This window comes from Echinops telfairi, unplaced genomic scaffold (genome assembly GCF_000313985.2).
Source record: "Echinops telfairi isolate 266 unplaced genomic scaffold, ASM31398v2 ScPeMD7_70;HRSCAF=299, whole genome shotgun sequence".
Lineage (NCBI taxonomy): Eukaryota > Metazoa > Chordata > Mammalia > Afrosoricida > Tenrecidae > Echinops > Echinops telfairi.
Window position 1 is genome coordinate 41,496,103 of NW_022103968.1, and position 19,512 is coordinate 41,515,614.

Genomic DNA, 19,512 nt, shown 5'->3' on the forward strand with positions numbered 1-19,512 from the left:
GAGGAAAGTTGTATGTTTCATCGGTGCTATACAGCACCCTGAATGGCTCGTCTCTTCCTTGTGACCCTTCTGAAAAGGGATGTCCAATTGCCTATAGATGGGGTTTGGGTCTCCACTCCACACTCCCCCTCTTTCACAATGATATGATTCTTTCGTTCTTTGATGCCTGGTACCTGATCCCTTTGACACCTCATGATCACACAGGCTGCTGTGCTTCTTCCAGGTGGACTTTGTTGTTTCTCAGCTAGATGGCCAGTTGTTTGTCTTCAAGCCTTTAAGACCCCAGGCACTATATCTTTTGATAGCCAGGCACCATCAGCTTTTTTAACCACCTAGAACATATAAATAATTATGCCAGAAATATGAACATAGTAAAAAATTCCTTTTATTATAACTCATAACCTACTTTTTCTCCCCTGCCCAGGGAGAAGTTGCTGAAGTTACATTTGTAGGTGCAAATCCAAAGAATTCAGCACAAAATCAGGTAAGATCAGTGATTTTTTTTAAAAAATGTAAATCCAGGTTTTAGCCATTTATTTATTTCACTATCCTTCTAGACCAGCATTCTCAACCTGTCAGTTGCGACTCCTTTGCGGGTCGAAGGACCCTCTCACAGGGGTCACCTAAGACCATGGAAAAACATATATTTCCAATGGTCTTAGGAACAGAGACACCGCTCCTCTATCCGTCTCCAGGTGGGTCCGCCCACATGCAGATACGCCCACATACGAGCATCCGGCGTGAAGACTGGTACCCCTGCTACACCATGCTTCAAGAAAAAGTTATTTCATTTATTTGTCATTAGAAATGACTATTTCACAATATATAATAGCATATTGTTTTTGTGATGAATCACTATGCTTTAATTATATTCTATTTGTAACAATGAAAATACATCCTGCATATCAGATATTTACATGACGATTCATAACAGTAGCAACATTACAGTTATGAAGTAGCAACGAAAATAATTTTATGGTTGGGGGTCACCACAACCTGAGGAACTGTATGAAAGGGCCATGGCATTAGGAACGTTGAGAATCAGGGTTCTAGAGGTTAGCAACATAAAGGTAAAATGTGACACATCTCTTTGACTCTTGTTTGGTAGATGTGAAAAAGTTCTAGTGGTTTAGATGTGGAGTTGATTCTGGACCAAAGCACACAGGGGACATTAAATAGGCTCTATTTAGCATGATGGGTTACTGTGAGGGCTCCTAATCCCAAGGACAACAGTTCAAAACCACCAGCCACATCCTGGGAGAAAGATGAAGCTTTTGGCTCTTGTAAAGATTTACAGCCTTGGAAATCCCAGGGGCAGTTCTCCTCTGTCTTATAGAATGGCTGCGAGTTAAAATCAATACTTGATGGCAGTGAGAATACTTAGGATGACATACAGAACACTAAATAGAGATCGGCCTTATCTTTTGAAAAGGTACTAATTTGAAGACAATTCCATTTATGGAGTCAAATGTAAAATTCCAATAGATTTGATAAAGTGATTCCAGAACAAGTAGATGAAGTGCTCTTTCGGCTCTTTCTTCCTCCCTTCCTGGTCCTCTGTACTGCTGCAGGCTGCCCTCTCCGGTTCTCTCTCTGCCTTTGTGGAAGGATCAGCAACCCCTGGGTGAATCTTCTACTACTCAGCTGGCATGGAGATTGTGTTTTACATCGTCCTACCCTGGCCATTTCCCTATTGCTTACTACTGGGCCTCACAGGGCATTTATTTATCCAATCTTGAAAAACAGTAGCATACGCTATTAGAAGAGAAAATAATTATAAACTACTAAATTAATACATGTCATTTCAGATATTTTATTACTATTGTCTATGTACAATATATGAGAACGTTTATATGTAGGTATGTACCATATTAAAAAAACAAAGTAATTTTATTCTTCTGTAAATATGTTAGTGTTCTTATAACCATACAAGCACTGCACAGATGGACGTGTGTAAACTTTCAAACAATCAAAGAAGTACATATATTGAGGAAGAACTAAGTGGTGTACAAAGGGGCTTCCAAAATTTGTGAACAAAATCCATGATCTTCTAATTCCATTTTCCCATGAACTTTCTGGAGTCCTCTTGTTTGAACATAATTTCAAAGTCAGACTTATTTATTTATTTTACTGTGGCTGGAGATGTCACTCTTGCCATGAGTCATTCTTCCTAGGGCACACAGTCACTTCTAATTCAAAGAACTTTTCTTTCAAATGGATCTTCGCATTTTGTTCTTTATTAAAATGTCATGAATGCGCTAATCTCAAATTTAGCAATGTGACATTGTTAAATGTGACCCTGGGAGGGGGGCGGGGATGTTCTACTTCCTAGTCAAAATGTACCTGCTTGAAAGTATTTCTCTTGGACGTTAAATTATGCCAGAATATAACTTACATGTTTATAATATTATTTTTGAAGATATCAAAGCGCTATATCAAAACGGCCGTTTTAGCCCTCATCTGGTACCCTTGGGTGGGAAGATGCTATCATCATCATTGTCGAGGAGAACCAAAAGGAGAAAGGCTTCCAGCACAGCACCTTGAGCAGATTTAGATTTACTTCATAGCCATCCTCTGCCACTTAGTATGCAACACTGCCCAGTACCATGTGTTGTCAGTCACCTTCTCGGCAGCAGCATCGTCATGATCAATACTGATTGAATGCTTGCTGTTTGCTGGTATGAGTGTAAGTGATTTCTATGTATTATCACGTGAATCCAGTTTAGTCCTTGTAAGAGGATACTGAGTTTTAAGTCAGGCAAGTGTGCCTCAGGGCTATATCCTTTCACCGTACTTGTTCAATCCGGATGCTATGTACAACTCAAAAAACCCCGACCCCATGGCATCAGGATGGGAGGAACACCATATGCCACTGGCACAACCTTGGGTACTGAAAATGAAGAGATTTGGAAACATTTACTAATGAAGGACTGCAGCCTTTGGTATGGATTACAACTCAATGTAAAGAAAACCCAAATCCTGACCACTGGACCAACAGATAATATCAGGATAATTGGAGAAAAAAATTAAAGTAGTCAAAGATTTCATCTTGTTTGGATCCATAATCAAAGCTCATGAAAACAGCCGTCAAGAAGGCAAATGCTATGTTGCATCGGGCAAATCTGCTGCACAGAACCTCTGTAAAGTGTTAAAAGCAAAGAGGTCACTTTGAGGACTAAGGTGCACCTGATCTAAGCTACAGTGTTTACAACCATCTGATATGCATGTGAAAGGCCACAGAAGAATTGATGCATTTGAATGATGGTTTTTGAAAAGAATATTGAAAGTACCATGGGCTGCCACAAGAACAAACATCTGTCTTGGAAGAAGTTAAATTAGAATGTTCCATCGCCTTGAGGACGGCAAGGCTTTATCTCCTGCACTTGGGACATGTTTTCAAGAGGGACGAGTCCCTGGAAAAGTACATCATGTTCGGTAAAGTAGAGGGGCCGTGAAAAAGAGGAAGACCCTGGTTGAGATGGATTGACACAATGGCTGCAGCACTGGGCTCAGCCAGAACCATTATGAGGGTGGCACAGCACTGGGTGGTATTTTGTTCTGGGGTACGTGGGGTCTCTTTGAGTAGAAACCAACTCAACAGCATCAACTTCCCAATGAGTTAGGTTTCATTATCGCTCTTACATGGATGAGTACATCCAAGTCCATAGAGATGAAGTGATTTGCACTACCTAATTATGCATTTGGAAGTGATTATGGTAGGGAGGTAGGGAGAAAAGAGTTCACCACTTTGTTCCGGATGTTCAAATGCATAGACCGACTCTCCAAACTACAGTCTGGATACGATTCACTTGGTTCTACTCCATCTTCTACTTGTGCTAAAGTCTACCCAATAACCCTGTGCCCCAAATAGGTGGAAATGAAAATATCTTTATAAGTTACGGTGCTTGTGGAAAATTTGAATAATTCATCAGTGACGTCATCTGAGAAGATTTTTTAAGCGCTCCCATGGACTAATGGTAAATAAATGATTCATTCACTCAACATAAGTTTATCAAGGAATAGGAATGAAGGACTAGAGTGGATAAAGATGATTAGACAGAGATTTTTCTAGTAAACATTGTAAAATCTCTAGATTTTTCTAGAGAAACATTGAAGTTTTATAGCTTTTGCATCTTTTTTAAGGAGCTCCAGTACTGTAGTAGTTTGTGCACTAAGCTGCCAATTTCAAGGCCAGCAGTTCGAAACAACCAGTAGCACCAGTAGCATCTTCCGTAAAGATTGACAGTCTCAGAAACCCACAGGGGCAATTCTACTCTGTCCTAAAGGGTTGCTATGAATGAGAAATTACTATGGCAGTAAGGGTTTTTGGTGTGTTTTTTCCCCCTTTGTTGAGTTTTGTGTCTTTTCATTTGATTTTTTCTATAAATCTGTGCTTTATTTGAAGCTGGGATCTTGATCTGGAACAAACTGCTCTATCATGGCATTTTTTTCCCCCATTGGGCAAATAAAACCCTCTTATGATTTCTGGGAACCCATTATGACAAAACATCAGGACTGCTTCATCTCCTCAGGACAAAGGGGGTTCCTACAGCCTTTCTATTCTTCTTTCATGTACTTTATCTAATAGCCCCGTTACTCCCCCCACCCCAAACTCTGGAGGTCATTAGAAAAAAGTCTTAGAATATAAATCCATAAGTCTGTCACGAAAAAGTTGAACATATTTTTTTATTTTAATTTTTTAAATCTTAAGTTTATTTTTAGGCTCTTCTCTGCCTTGATTTCCACAATTCGTTATCAGCTCTAAAATCATGCTTCATTCAAATTTCTAAAAAAAAAAAAACCATGGCTCTTTAGTAGGCTGGATAGTTAATCGTCTGAAGTCACTGCATAGAATGGTGAGAGGAACATCTAAGAATCTGGGTAAAAGAGGAGGACATTTGCGACCACGTTCTGGGTAGGTTAGCCTTTGGTAAGCGAGGAGGGGAAGTCATTGCTTGTAGGTTCCTCCTTGAGGCTGTGCAGTGGCTGATCAGCTATACGAATTGTGTTTCAGACCCATCACAACTTCCTCACCGTGGAGAAATACGAGCACCCTTCAACATCATGGCAGATCGTGCATAATGACGCCTCCTGGGATACTCGGTGAGCACACTTATGGAATATTTATTGTGTCTTTCAAGCCTTGAAAACAGTTGGCTGGTCATGCAAAGATGACAAATGAGAAGACTGACTTAGTACAGAGTATTAAAGATGTCAATTCTCCCGGAGCCTTCTGGCCATATTGGGTTCCTAGATGTCCTCTGGAGTCTGTTTTTCTCTAAACAGCATGATGTGTGCATCTGTAGGACTGGGTGCTAGTGAAGCGAGAGCCTTCATTCTTGGGGGCCCCTGATAGTTCTGTTGGTGTATGTGTGTTGTTGTTGCTGTTTCCACAGGCACAGGCAATACAGTACCCTGAAAGTTGGCTTAACTTGCTACAAAGTGCTTGAAAGGGGTGCGGTAAAGGACTGAGATGGCTCTGTAGAGCTTGGCCTTCCTCTGTAGAGCCCAACATAGCCTCTACCCAATATGTATGGCATGTTTATCTATGCGAGTTACTGAAACACAAGAGATTTGGGTGTTTGATCCTTAGCCACTCAAGCAGGGGGGCATGTGCTCATGGAGTCTCCTCATAGAGATATACCTCAGTGCTCGTGGTTACCCAATTCTTGGGAGGAACAGATATTTGAAGATTTGGCAATGTGTCTGAAATAAGAAAATTCGACAATGTTTCTGTTTCATGTATACAAACTTAATGCAACAGGACAGGGCCATTGTAGTAGATAAGATTATTAACAATTTGAGTCTGTTTTGATCGTCTCAAACTAAGTGATTCATTTATATGTTGATTTGTGTCATGTTTTTAACTGAAAATAGAGAACTGATAATATTGTAACTCATTTAATAACCATAAATCTGGCATTGTTCCCCACACCCCACCCCTCCACCCCCCTGTATTTAGGACTTTTGGATACAAGTGATCTTTTAAAAAATAAATAATAAATTGATGAAATGATGGCATGGGGCCACATTCGACCTCTTATGATTTCAAAAGGGAGCAGATTCCAACTCCTTATGTGCCCAAGGAAGATTTCTATGAGGTAGAGGTCGGACGTACCGCTACCCTATTCTGAAATGGGCCATCCCTCATGGCACTGTACTTAGTCGCTGTGTTAAATAAGCAATAGCAATATTCACAGACAATACTCACGTTTATGTAGGCTTATTAGGAGGTAATAGGTTACAAGTCAGGATCAGAAATATTCTTTTGTCCATAGCACCTCTTGTCACCCATGCCTTGTCACCTTGCAGCACATCCCCTTATGGTTCTTGGCCTCAGCCATGTGACCTCTTGGCCTCTGCCCTCCTTGGGCTGGTATTACAAAATTTGGCTAGTACTGATAAATGTCCAAAGGGGTGTCCCCTTTGCAAACCAGTTTTTTTGCACAAAGGCACTCAAATGTACTCATTCTGGAAGTTGGGAAACCACTGCTCTGTCCAATGGTCCTGGTGCTGTGTGGCCTCTGGTCTCTGCTGCTACGGACATGTCTCAATACAGGCATCTCAGACGTAGTCCACTTGCCGTTCTTCTTTCTTAATGGTCTTGGAACTCTCTGTTCCTACTTCTGTCTCACATGGCTCACTTTACACCCAGGGAAATGGCAGAACTAATCAACCCCCTTACATTAGTTCCAGACACCCTATTTGTATGCTTCCTTCAAGTCATTTGATGGGCGTTACAAAGACTAGAGAGGGAAGAGTCATACCAAATAACTTCACTTCACCATACAGCAGTATATATTTCTTGTAAAGCAAGGTTATGCAGGTAATCAATAAAGTATTTATTTTCAGAAAGTAAAAGTTAGGCTAGCAGTTAGCCTTAGGGCTGTTATGTGTTGTCATATGTCTTATTTATCAGCAGCAATAGCATCAAATCTTATTGAGCTCTCTGGCACTACCATTGAGAAATGTAAAATGCTGAGCATACCCATTGTGACCAGGGTATCAGTCAAGAAGCTCCTTTTGTCTCACTGTAGTTAGAGAACTATTTGGTTTCTTGGCCATGATCTACGAAGACCAAGAGTATCCGACTCCACTGTTTCTTTCCTTCTAACCACTCTCCCATTGTCCTCACTGGCTGGGCATTCCCTGGGCACATTAAGTTCATTACTACTTCAAACACTGTGCATTCTCTGTACCTTCTTCATGGCTTGCTCTTCCTCCAGATCTGTGTAGGTTCTTTGATATTACTCCGACCTAAATCCCAAGCCAACCTCCTGGTGCTCCCACCTCAGACAGGATTCTCACTTATTCCACTTATCACTTTCAAATTATGCATTACTTTACTTGTTTATTGACTTTTCTCATTCCCACCCCATGAGAACATAAGTTCTATGGTATTCCTGGCTGTGCCTGTATCTGAGCTATGACGAACTATACTTACATTAATCTGTGCGTGTGTGTGTTCCACTACATCCTATCATTGGTAATATGTGCTACATACAATGTTGTAGTGTGTAATGTGTTGATGTTATTATCAGTCTCAGATATTCACTTTCAGATGCTCAATGTTATGATTTACTACTCAAAACATTGCTGCATAGCTATAGCAATAATCATGAAAATGAAAAAAAGGACATTCTATGTATGTCAGAAGTAATTTACAATGGAGTTGTTGGATGGTACTTTGTCTTAAATTGGACAGTACCTTTATGTCAATTTGTTCACTATAGCATTCTGAGTACCCCTCAAACAGAGTCTGCCACATGTGGTTGGTCTATCTATCTATCTATCTATCTATCTATCTATCTATCTATCTATCTATCTACCTATCAACGCCGATCATCTATCTATAACATACCTTGCCTCAACTGATACTTTCTATCATATACATCCAAACTCATTTGCCATCTAGTCAATTCTGACTTATAGCTAACCTATAGGATAGTGTAGAATTTCCCCAGTAGGTTTCTGAGACTAACTCTTTATGGGAGTAGAAAGTCCTGTCTTTCTTTCATTGATTGGCTGGTGGTTTTGAATTGCTATGCCACCAGGCTTCCTATGATACACACATGCATCTTAATATTATCTTATATGTTGAGTATATATAAATAAGATATAAACATATGAATAGATGTAATATATAGAAATATATGATAAAATAATAAATATTTTATATATGATACTAGATATAGAGCATCTCTTGAGGCAAGGTTGAATGGTTAAAAATGCTACAGCATTTTTTTAATTAATGCATTTTTATTGGTCTCAGAGCCTGATTAAAACCCTATTCAGGTTTTTAAAATATATAAATCATTTTACTGGGGGCTCTTACAGCTCTTATAACAATCCATACAGCAATTGGATCAAGCACATTTGTACATATGTTGCCATCATCATTTAAATTTTTTTTCTACTTGAACCCTTGGTATCAGCTCCTCTTTTTTCCCTTCTTCCTCCATCCTCTCACCCCTGTGAACCCTTGATAAATTATTATTATTTTCATATCTTACACTGTCCGCTATCTCCCTTCATCCATGATTCTGCTGTTTGTCCCCCTGGGGGTAGGATGGGTTATACGTGGATCATTGCGATCTCTTCCCCCTTTCTCCCCACCCTTCCCCTCTACCCTCATGATATCGCTACTCCCATTACTGATCCTGAGGGGTTTGTCTGTCCTTGACTTTGTGTGTCCAGAGCTCTTATCTGTACCAGTGTACATGTTCTGGTCTAGCCAGGTTTGTAAAGTAAGACTGGGGTCATGATAGTGGGGTGGGGGTGGGGGGAGAAGAGGAAGAGTTAAGGAACTAGAGAGCATTGTATGTTTCGTTGGTGCTATACTGCACCCTGGCTGACTCCTCCCTTCTTTGTGACTCTTCTGTGAGGGGATGTACAGCTGTCTACAGATGGGCTTTGAGTCTCCACTATGGCCCCCCTCATTCACATCAATGATTATTTTGGGGGGGGCGGTTTCTTCTAATGTGTAATACCTGATCTTGTCAATACCTTATGACCATACAGGCTGGTGTGCTTCTTCCATGTGGGCTTGGTTGCTTCCCTGCAAGATGGCTCCCTTGTTTATCTTCAAGTCTTTAAGACTGCAGAAATATAGCATTTCTAAGACAGGAAGCATCCTGAATTCTGACTATTAAGTTAAGCTTCTTGGGGTAGATAGAATTTAGAAAGATAGTTAGAAAGGTAGAATCAATAATTTATGCAAATAGTTTCCCTTTAAAGTTCCTTTCTAAAAAGTAGGGATTTATGTATAGGGTTCTACTTTGTTCATAGCTATATTCCAAATGTCTTTCTATTCACACATTTTTAAGAGTAAAACTGGTATTTGTTTGTTTCTCCCAACAGTTTCTATTGGCACAAGGGAACCCTAGGTCTGAGCAATGCAACTATAGCCTGGCATATTCCAGCCACTGCCCAGCCAGGAATCTACAGAATAAAGTATTTTGGACACAATCGGAAGCAGGATCTTCTCAAGCCAGCAGTCATACTTTCATTTGAAGGCGTTTCCTCGGATTTTGAAGTTATGAAGTGATAAACGGACAAGTCACTTAAAAAATGACTTATAACTTTATAAGACTGATTTCACATGAATGTAACTATCATTGTGAATGCTATACTTATCCCTCTTTGGGGACAGAAAGAAAGTTTATTGCTAATGGGACAGAGGTAGGGTGTGTTGTGTGTATGAGTGTGTATGCAATGTGTATGTCCCGTTTAGCTTGCTCCAGCAGATATGTCTTGTGTCTACAGCTGAAAGCATGATTTATCTTAAGACTTAGCCCTTTAATGGGATACTTCCCCTCAATGCGAAATGTCTGAAATGTTAAGAAGACTGGCTAAAGATGTGTGAACATTTAGCCTATGTATGGAACTCTTGAATGTTAACACTAGAAAGAATTTATAGAAATCAACTTACAAATGGAAAAAATGGAGGTTTTGTGGACTTAAGATTAATACAAGGTCATCGGACATTTCTCTCCAATCACATTTAAAAAACAGTATGCAAAAATTGTCTGTTGATATAAGAGCTCAAATAGAAAAATGAAAAATTATCATGCCAGATCTACATTCAAACAAGCATGGCCTTTCAACACCATCATCCTGGAGCAGAGGTGCCGGGTACAGAGTTGTTGTGGATGCTCAAATCATTTCTGCAATTGCCTTTAGGTCCAATGATAAGAAAGTCAGATTTATAATATTTTGTCATGCCTTGTGTTTTCTTAAGTGTCCTATCCCATCTTGATTTTGTTCTTTCTAAGACTTATGCTAAATGACTTTGGACTGTTTTCAGAAATAAAATGCACTTCCTCTCTCCACCTCACCAACAAACAAACAAAAACAAAGCTTTGTCTTAGTGTAGAGTAGGTATATTAAAACAAAAGTACTTCTGGCTGAAATGCAGTCCTCAAAGGGAAGGCTCTAAATTCATTTATTTGTTCTTTTATTACTCTTTCACTCAATATTCCATTCAGTTTTAGACTATTGTTTATTAAGATTTATTCACGGGCCCAATATTGCTCTAGTACCTGGGCCTTAGCAAGCAGTGATACCATATTTGGGGATGGATGTGAGCATCAAAAGATGATGATATTGAGTGTGAAAATATGCAATTTGATTCACAAGTTCTAGGAAAGCATTTAAAGGTCAGTAATCTTGAAGCCCCAGCTTCCATATACCCTCTGTTAGGTTGTATATTTTTCTGCACCTACGCACCTGGCTACCAGTATCCTTGCTCCCAAGTAAGACACAGGAACACCCTTTCTCATTAGCTCCCATTTCTTCCAACCAGTGCAGTTCTCTCTCTGCAGTTTGTACAATCTCTGCCTTATAGGCTCATTTTAATGTGTGGAACTTGATGAAGATCTGATTCATTACTATAGAAATGCAGGCTCAAAATCCCTTGAAAATGGGTGTGGATCATGAAAAATAGAGGTTGGGCCAATGGGAGAATTATTTTGGAGATTTTTCTCTCAAGTCCAAAAGTCTTTTGTTGTAGTCATTGTTTGTTGCTGTCGTAGTCCACCTACTCGTTTGAAAATGGTCTTTTGACTTATTCAAAAAGCACTGAGTGATCCATCTTGTAAGTCTAAGTATTTTGATGAGCGTCATAAAAATTATCAGTATGTCATAGAATATTTAATAATACATTAAGAAGAATACTTGGGCAAGTGTTTTTTAATGAGAGATGAGGTGGACCAATGATGACTATTTTTTAAAGAGGTTAGAAAAAATGTTGTAGATTCCACGTAATTCAGGACAGCGATAGAAATGACCCCGTAACTCACTCCCAAGCATAAAGAACCACTTATTTACCAGTTCCTCCCTCAAAGATCACAGTGACCCTATGAAACGCGGCAGAGCTGCTTCAGAGGGTTTCTGAGGCGATAACGCTTTACAGAAGCAGACTGCCCCATCTTCCCTTGGAGTGGCTGATGAGTCCAATGGCCCCTCTGACAGTTAGCCAGCCCACCACTTACTGTCTGTACCACAAGGGCTCCTTGCCCTGAAGGTCTACTTGTAGCAAAACACATTTAGTTGATATTCTTTGCTACAGGGCATCATAAATAGACAGTCTCCTAGTCATGTAACTCTTTGTAAAATTGTTTAATGAGTCAATTGGGAGCAAAGAGTCCACGAATAAAAGTACCTTGATTTACGTATAGCCTTTGCTAATTTACCCTTTTATGAACAGCCTGCAAAGCAAGCAGCATTCCGTACCGTGGATTCCCTAGTGAGCCGAATGGCTCCGTCACTAAACAGTCTTTTCATGCCTTCAGTGCTTCCAAAAGGTGCTCTTGGTTCTTGGTGACGTAAACTGGTTTGGGACGTTTTCTCCCAAGTACGATGTCACATATGGAAATCTATACATTTCCTTTGTAACTAGGCAGAATGCATTCTGCTGTAAGTAACAAACTATGGCTGATCAACGGAAGTCTAAACAGAAGACATTTACAATTTCGCATCACCTCGAAGGCTCGAGGGGACAAATTCAAGTTTGGTGTGAACACTTTCAATGATGTTCTGAAGGATATAAGTGCATGTTGACTTTAAATCTTGGACTTCCCCTTTCTTTTCAAAGGTGGCGTGTCTTCATACAATTGCATGCCGCAGGGAGAAGAGGAGGGTTCTACTCAGACTATTTTCTTGAAGGCAGAAAATGTTGGGTTGGAACACAAGTAGAATTTCCCTTACACTTACTTGTGCAGATCCATGTGCCTGCAGTCACCCTTAGCTGCAGTGGGGGCCGAGAAAGAGAGTATTGGGAAATGGGGCTTCTAGAGAGAGATGCAAGTTTTTATAACAAGAACCAAAGAGATGAAGGAAGTGTTGCTATATGTGTGTCAATCGAGATGAATTCATTTGGATGCAAGAGATTTATTTCTGGACCTGACCACATGTCCATTTGGGTCAACCAAAGGATCGGGTCCACATTTTCTCACTCAGGGACTTGGGCAAAGAGGATCTTGTTCCAATGCAAGAAGGGGCATGTGCTTCCATGATGGGGGCAAGAAACCCTGCCTTCATCTAGAGCAATCTGGTTTTATATTTGTATTAGCATTTTCATCCTCGAGATGGTTTAGCTATAGCATAAATAAGCTCGAATGTATTTGCCTTTTGCTCTAATAATAAAACCCACCCGTTAGAAGTAAGGAAAATTGTATCCGTGCCCCACCCCCCACCCCCAAACAGCTCCCTATAGATAACAGTGCATTTGGGGTTTCACCCTTCTGTCTTCTTGGGCTGCAACCCGGCTGTCAACTGGAATTAAATTTATTTTAAAAAGACTTTGTTTCCGTCCATTTCATGTTTCTGAATCTATTGATCTTTTGGTGTTTTATATAAGCAGGCTTAAAAATTTTTAAGCAATAATTCTATTATCTTTTAACTCCATTTTCCACGAACTTTTTGAAGCCTTCTTGTGCCTATTGTAGAATCCCTTAGCAGTAAACAATTCAGCCTGTGGTTTTCTTCTGGAGAGCAAGGCCACACCTGAAGCCAAAGAGTTGGGGCTGACTTAACAAAGCCACCCCACTGGGCATGGCACTGATGACGCCTCAGGAGGCCACATGAAGGGGCCAATGAAAGCCTGGGGGGTGGATGCTCTTTGGAGATTCCTTTCTTTTTACTTTTTTCTTCTTCTTTTTTTTTCTCTTGTGAGCGAGTGAGTGAGTGAGTGAATTAGATAGTGAGTGAGTGAGTTAGACAGTGAGTGAGTGAGTTAGATAGTGAGTGAGTGAGAGTGAGTGAGATAGTGAGTGAGTGAGTGAGTGAGTGAGTGAGTGAGTTAGACAGTGAGTGAGTGAGTTAGAGTGAGTGAGTATCTGGAGATTCCAGGTTGGGGTGTGGTATGTGTGGTAAATGTGGTAAACTTTCTTAATATGGCCCTTCTATTCGTGTAAGAGCTCTGGTGGTGTAGTGGTACTGTGTTGGGCTGCTAACCACAAGGTCCGGAGTTCAAAACCACCAGTTTCTTCTCAATAGAAAAAAAAAAGGAAACTTTCTACTCCTTTAAAGAGTTACAGCCTCAAACCCACAAGGACAGTTCTACCCTGTCCTGTTGGGTCACCATGTCAGAACTGGCAGTGAGTTTGATTTGGTTTTACCCATGTCTCTGTTAACTCCTACCAAATGAATGGATGGGGCTATGCAAATCTGTTGTGTGTGACAATAAGAGAGGGGATTGGACAGTTTTAGTTGCCACTCCCTTGGCTATAAGGATGAGCTATCTCGACAGAAGAGAGAGAAATCCGAGAGCCATTGGAAGAACAGTAGCCACCAACAGAATACGTTAAAGATCTCTGTCTGAAGAGGCAGAGGCCAAGACCAGTGTACCAGGAGCCAAGGTCAATAGATGCTGAGACAGAACAGAGGGGCATGGGACTGTAAGGCAAAGCAGTGGGCATGGACTACATGGCTGAGAGGCTGAAGACTAGAGAGAGACTCGGCTTCTGGTTGAGGAGAGATGTTACTGTGGACCAGTGACTGTATCCTTACTGTTTAGCAATCCTGGCTCGTAACCTTTTAAGTCCTCTAATAAACCCCATTAATTGTGAGTGTTGTCTGAGTTCTGTGTGGCCATTGTAATGAAATATTGAATCTAGCATGGAAGTAGAGTGCTGGGGGAAGAACTGTTGGTATCAGAATAGGTAAAGGGGCATGCATGCTGGAGGCATGTCTGACCTCGGCCTCGTGCCAATGGCAAAGCTGAAAGGTCAGATATGGCCCCTCCATGCCATTTTCTCAGTAAGTCTATCCTCTGGGGATGAACAGCCAAAAACCCAAACCAAATTCGCTGCTATCAAGTCTATGCCGACTCATAGCAACAGTATAGGAAAGGATCAAACTGTCCCAGTGAGTTTCTGGGACTGTAACTCATTGTTGTAGTTGTTAGATGCAATGGAGTTGGCTCTGACCCATAGCGATGCTATGCACAATAGAATGGACCACTGCATAGTCCTATGCCATTCTAACAATTGTTCTTATCCCTGAGACCACTGATGCAGCCACTGTGCCAATCCATCTCATCCAGGGCCTTGCTCTTTTGCACCTACCCAACTGCTTTACCAAACATGATGTCTTTCTCCAGGAACTGGTCTCTTCTGACAATACGTACAAAGTATGTAATATGAATGTTTCCATCCTTGCCGCTAATGAGCCCTCTAGCTTTACTTCTTCAAGTGCAGATCTGTTTGTCCATTTAGCAGTCCATGGTACTTTCAATAGTCTTCTCCAGTGAGGCACACCTTAGTCCTCAAAGTAACATCCTTGTTCTCCAATACTCTGCAGAGGTCTTATGCAGCAGATTTACCTAATGCAATACATCTTTGATCTCTTGACTGCTGCTTCCGTGTGCACTGATTGTAGATCCAAGTAAGACAAAATCCATGACAACTTCAACCTTTTCTCCATTTACCATGATCTTATTGATCCAGATGTGAGGATTTTGGTCTTCCTGACATTGAGTTATAATCTATATTGAGATTATAATCCTTGATCTCCATTAGCAAGTGCTTCAATTCCTGCTTACTCTCCTCCTTACCGCTGCTACCTTTGTTGGATGATCTTAAGCATAATTGTATTCGTGTGCCATATTGATAGCATTCTATAGTTTGAGCATTCTGTTGGGTCACCTTTTTTTTTGGAATGGGCACAAATATGGATCTCTTCTAGTCAGATGGCCAAGTAGCTGTCTTTCCAAATTCTTGGCATAAACAAGAGAGTGCTTCCAGTGCTTCTTTAGGGTTCTGAAGCATTTCAATGTGTATCCCATCAATTCCTGGAGCCTTCTTTTTGGTTAATGCATCCAGTACAGTTGGAACTTCTTCCTCCAGCACCATTGGTTCTTGGTCATATGCTACCTTCTGAAATGGTGGACTGTCAACTCGTTCCATAACTCATTAAGGAAGTAGAAAGCCCTATCTTTCTCCTGAAGAGCTGTCTGTGGTTTCGAACTGCTGACCTTGCACTTGGCCCATCTGGTAACTACTATGCCAGCAGGGCTCCTGGGAACATACATACTCGCTCCTAAAATGTGTCTCAGAAACCTTCCTTTTAAAAGAAAACATTGCTTTTTCTTCTAGGTTTAAGATCATTTTTCCTGCAGCTGGTGAGTTGTTCCACCTGATTATCCAGTGTACGAAATAGAGAAAAAACTGGTACCCCTGGTTCTGACCCAGGTGAATGGGGCTGAGAGAGAGAAGCGACTGGTTCCCCCTAATCTGGTCCTGGATGAATGGAGAGCAGGGTCATGAGTACCTGGGCAGCTGAAGTTTGATCACCCCAGGAAATAAAAAGTGAGATTTCCCTGGACTGGTTTAACATCAAACCTATGAAGGTGGCAAGTGTAGTCAAGAAAAACCCTTCTTCCCCGTTAGTTGAAGTCCAGAATTCCAGTCTAGACATGTCAGACTTACAGCTCTGATTTGTCTGTTAATGTTATGAAAATTTACCCACACTTTTTAAAGCCTGTGCCAACCCCTATTTGCCATTGATTCTTTATCACAAACATCTTCCTCCACTTTCTTCCCGTGCAGCTTTTAAATCATTGAAAAAGCTTTGAACCTTTTCTTGCACAAACTCAAACTCCCTGCCATCAATTTTATTCTGTCTCATAGTGATCCTACAGGACAAGGTAGAACTGTCCTTGTGGGTTTCCAACACTGTAACTCTCTTTTTTAAAGAAAAATCATTTTATTGGGGGCTTTTATAGCTCTTATAACATTCCATATATTGATTATATCAAACACATTTGTACATATGTTGCCATCATCATTTTCTAAACATTTACTTTCGATTTGAGCCCTTGGTATCAGCTCCTTTTCACCCCCTGCCTTCCCCACACCCACTGCCGTAACCCTTTGATAAATTAATTATTATTATTTTCAAATCTTACATCATCCACTGCCTCACTTCTTCCATGGTCTCTGTTGTTTGTCCCCCTTTGGAGTGGGGTGTGTGTGGTTATGTGTTGATCATTGCTATCTGTTCCCCCTTCCTTCCACCTCTCCCCACCTTCCCTGTGTTAGTCTGGGTAGACTAGAGAAATAAATTCATAAACAAGCATATGTGTATAAGGGAGAGGTTTATATACAAGAGGAATTGAACATTGAGAAAACATCCCAACTCAGTCCAGTCCAAGGTCATAAGTCCTATATTTGCCCATATGTCCGATATCAATCTATAAAGTCCTCCTCATGCTCACGAAACACATGCAGTGAAGTCAAATGCAGGACCCTCACAAGCCAGTGGGTAGGAAGTCTTTGGGTCCTGTGGCATTGTAAGCATCTCAAGGCTGGCAGGGGTCTCTCTGTGGCTTCTCCGGCTTCCGAGGTCTGGTTGCGTCCTTGTGGCTTGTCTTCTGCAATGTCTCCCAGGGAGTCACAGAGAGTGAGAGGTGTCTCCTGCCTCCAAGAAGGAAGGACCAGAATTCCCAGAATTCTCAGGAGAAGGCCATGCCCACACAGAAGTCTCACTGGCTATCTCCAGATTGACAGCCTAGACTCCACCTCTACACTCTTAATCCTTAAATTGACACCAGATTCGGTGACTACCACATTCCCCCTACACTCCTGGTATCACTTCTCCCATTTCTGTCCCTGAGGGGTTTATCTGACCTGGATTCCATGTGTCATGAGCTCTTATCTGTACCGGTGTACATGCTCTGATCTAGCCAGAACTGAAAGGCAGGACTGCGGTCATACTGTAACTTTTTATGGGAGCAGAAAGCCTCATCTTTCTCCCTCAGAGTGTCTGGTGTTCTTGAACTGCTGACTTGTGGTCACCACGGTTACTTCTTGCACAAAGGTAATTAAGGCAAATAAGAACCATTTGTCCCTGTTCCTACTCACTTACAGATTCCACGTAAAGGCTTAAAGACAAGGGAACAGGTCTAAATCATAACATCGGGACTGCGTGTACTACAAAACTGAGCCACACAGTAAGTTCAAAGTATTGGAACCTGCATAGTGCCAACAGTCAGAAACCCAGAGGTCATCAGTTCTTATTTTTTCTGTCCTGGCATTAGCAGAATGGGCAAAATAGAAGCCTGGGGCTTTGGCTCAACATCATCCAGAGGACAGGTGATTTACCAAACCAGGTGCCTGGAAATATTACTTATCTTTTATGTAGCTCTCCTATTCAATGTAGTAAATTAACCTCGTCCTGGAGACTTAAAAAAAATAAATTATTTTACTGGGGGCTCTTATAACAATCCATACATCAATTGTATCAAGCACATTTGTACATATGTTGCCATCATCCTTTTCAAAACATCTTTCTACTTGAGCCCTTGGTATCAGCCCTTCCTTTTTCCCTCCCTCCCCCACCCTCTCACTCTTGTGACCCCTTGATAAATTATAAATTATTATTATTTTCCTATTGTCCACTGTCCACTGTGGAGACTAACATTTTAAAGTCAAACTCCCTGCCGTAGCATTGACGCGGACCCCTAGCCGCACTGTAGGACAGGGTAGACTGCTCCCTGGGGCTTCCAAGGTGGGCATCTTTACAACGGCGGATTGTCACCATTTTCTCCTGCACATGGGCTGGTAGATTCAAATCGCTAGTAAGTTAGCAACCAGGGCTCATTTCCTCAAGATCAGAATAAGCTAAATGGGCACACGAATCTAATTTTGCCGCCGTTACCAGCTTAATATCTGATAGAAACTACTACATCCCGTAATGGCCAATGGAACCAGTGGTAATACAAATCATCTTTTCAATAAACTGGCATGTGCCATTTTATAAATCAAGTCCATGCAACCAGAACTGTGAATGGCATTGTGATGACCCATGGTCATGCTCTTTTATCTGTTCTACTGAACCGTAATCATCCACAAATACAAAAACAATTTTACAGGGATGGAGGGGTGGCCTTGGTGGCAAAATGGGTCGAGCATTGGGTTGCTAACCATAAGGTCAGTGGTTCAAAACCACCAGCTGTTCTTCAGGAGAATCATTAGACTGTCTGCTCCTGAAAAGATGTACGCTCTCAGAATCCCTACAGAGCAGTCATACTCTTTCTTATAGGATTGATATGAATCAGGAGTGACTAGACAACAGTGGGGTTTGGTTAGGAGGGGTAGCTTATAATCATGAAACATAAATGAGAAGATCTATGAAGTAGAGGAAAGTATCTGAGCTTTGGCATCTGGTCTAGTTGAGCTTGAACGATGGCTGTAACCTTGAGAAGGTTATCTACTCTCCTTGTAAAATAGTAACAATAATGGTGATGATCTAGATTTCTTTAAGACCCTGGGTGGCGCAAAAATTTAAGTGCTGTGCTGCTAATGGAAATGTTGGTGGTTCAAATCCACCAGCTGCTCTACAGAAACAAGATGAAGAGTCTGTTTCTATAAAGATTTGCAGCATTGGGACCCTGTGGGGGCAGTTCTACTCTTTCCTACAGCATTGCTACAGGTCAGATAGGACTCGATGGCAGTGGGTATATATCAATGAGGTTGCATAAGTTAATCATAGCATTTTCAATATGAACAGATGCAACTCTGAGTCCTACCTTTTATCTAGTGACAATGCCTGAGTAAATGAAGTAATTCCTTAAAGCCTGGACACCTTTCTATCAGTTTTTTTTAAAAGTTCATTTATTGGGAGCTCTGACAGATATTATAAGAATCCATAATTCAATTAGATCAAGCATAATTGTACAACTACTGCCACCATTATTTTCAAAACATTTTCTTTCTTCTTGAACTTTTTGATATCAATACCTCTTTATCCCCTCCCTCCCCTGCCCTACCCCTAGGAATCTTTATTCTTATATTATAAATAGTTATTATTACCTGCCATATATTACACCAGACACTGTATCCATTTCTCTACAATCTGTAATTAGTTCCCCTTGAGTGGGGTTATAGTGTCGTCTTTGCTATCAGTTCTTCCTTCCATCCCCCCCTCATTCTGTACCTCCAGGGAATCATAGCTCCCATTATTATTTCTGATGGGTTTATGTATCTTGAAATTCATGCATCGAACAATCTT

The 19,512-nt window shown here is 41.0% G+C and overlaps 1 protein-coding gene across 1 annotated transcript in view; it reads left to right on the forward strand.

Annotated features, from left to right (window-relative positions):
• Window positions 1-12,800, forward strand: part of ASAH2 (N-acylsphingosine amidohydrolase 2) — a 115,893-nt gene extending 103,093 nt beyond the window's left edge. The window contains exons 21-23 of the mRNA XM_004701366.2: window positions 425-484; window positions 5,015-5,103; window positions 9,361-12,800. Of these exons, the coding sequence (XP_004701423.1) occupies window positions 425-484; window positions 5,015-5,103; window positions 9,361-9,547 (336 nt within the window). The 3' untranslated portion in view covers window positions 9,548-12,800. The remainder of the gene's footprint in view (window positions 1-424; window positions 485-5,014; window positions 5,104-9,360) is intronic.
• Window positions 12,801-19,512: the final 6,712 nt, after the last annotated feature.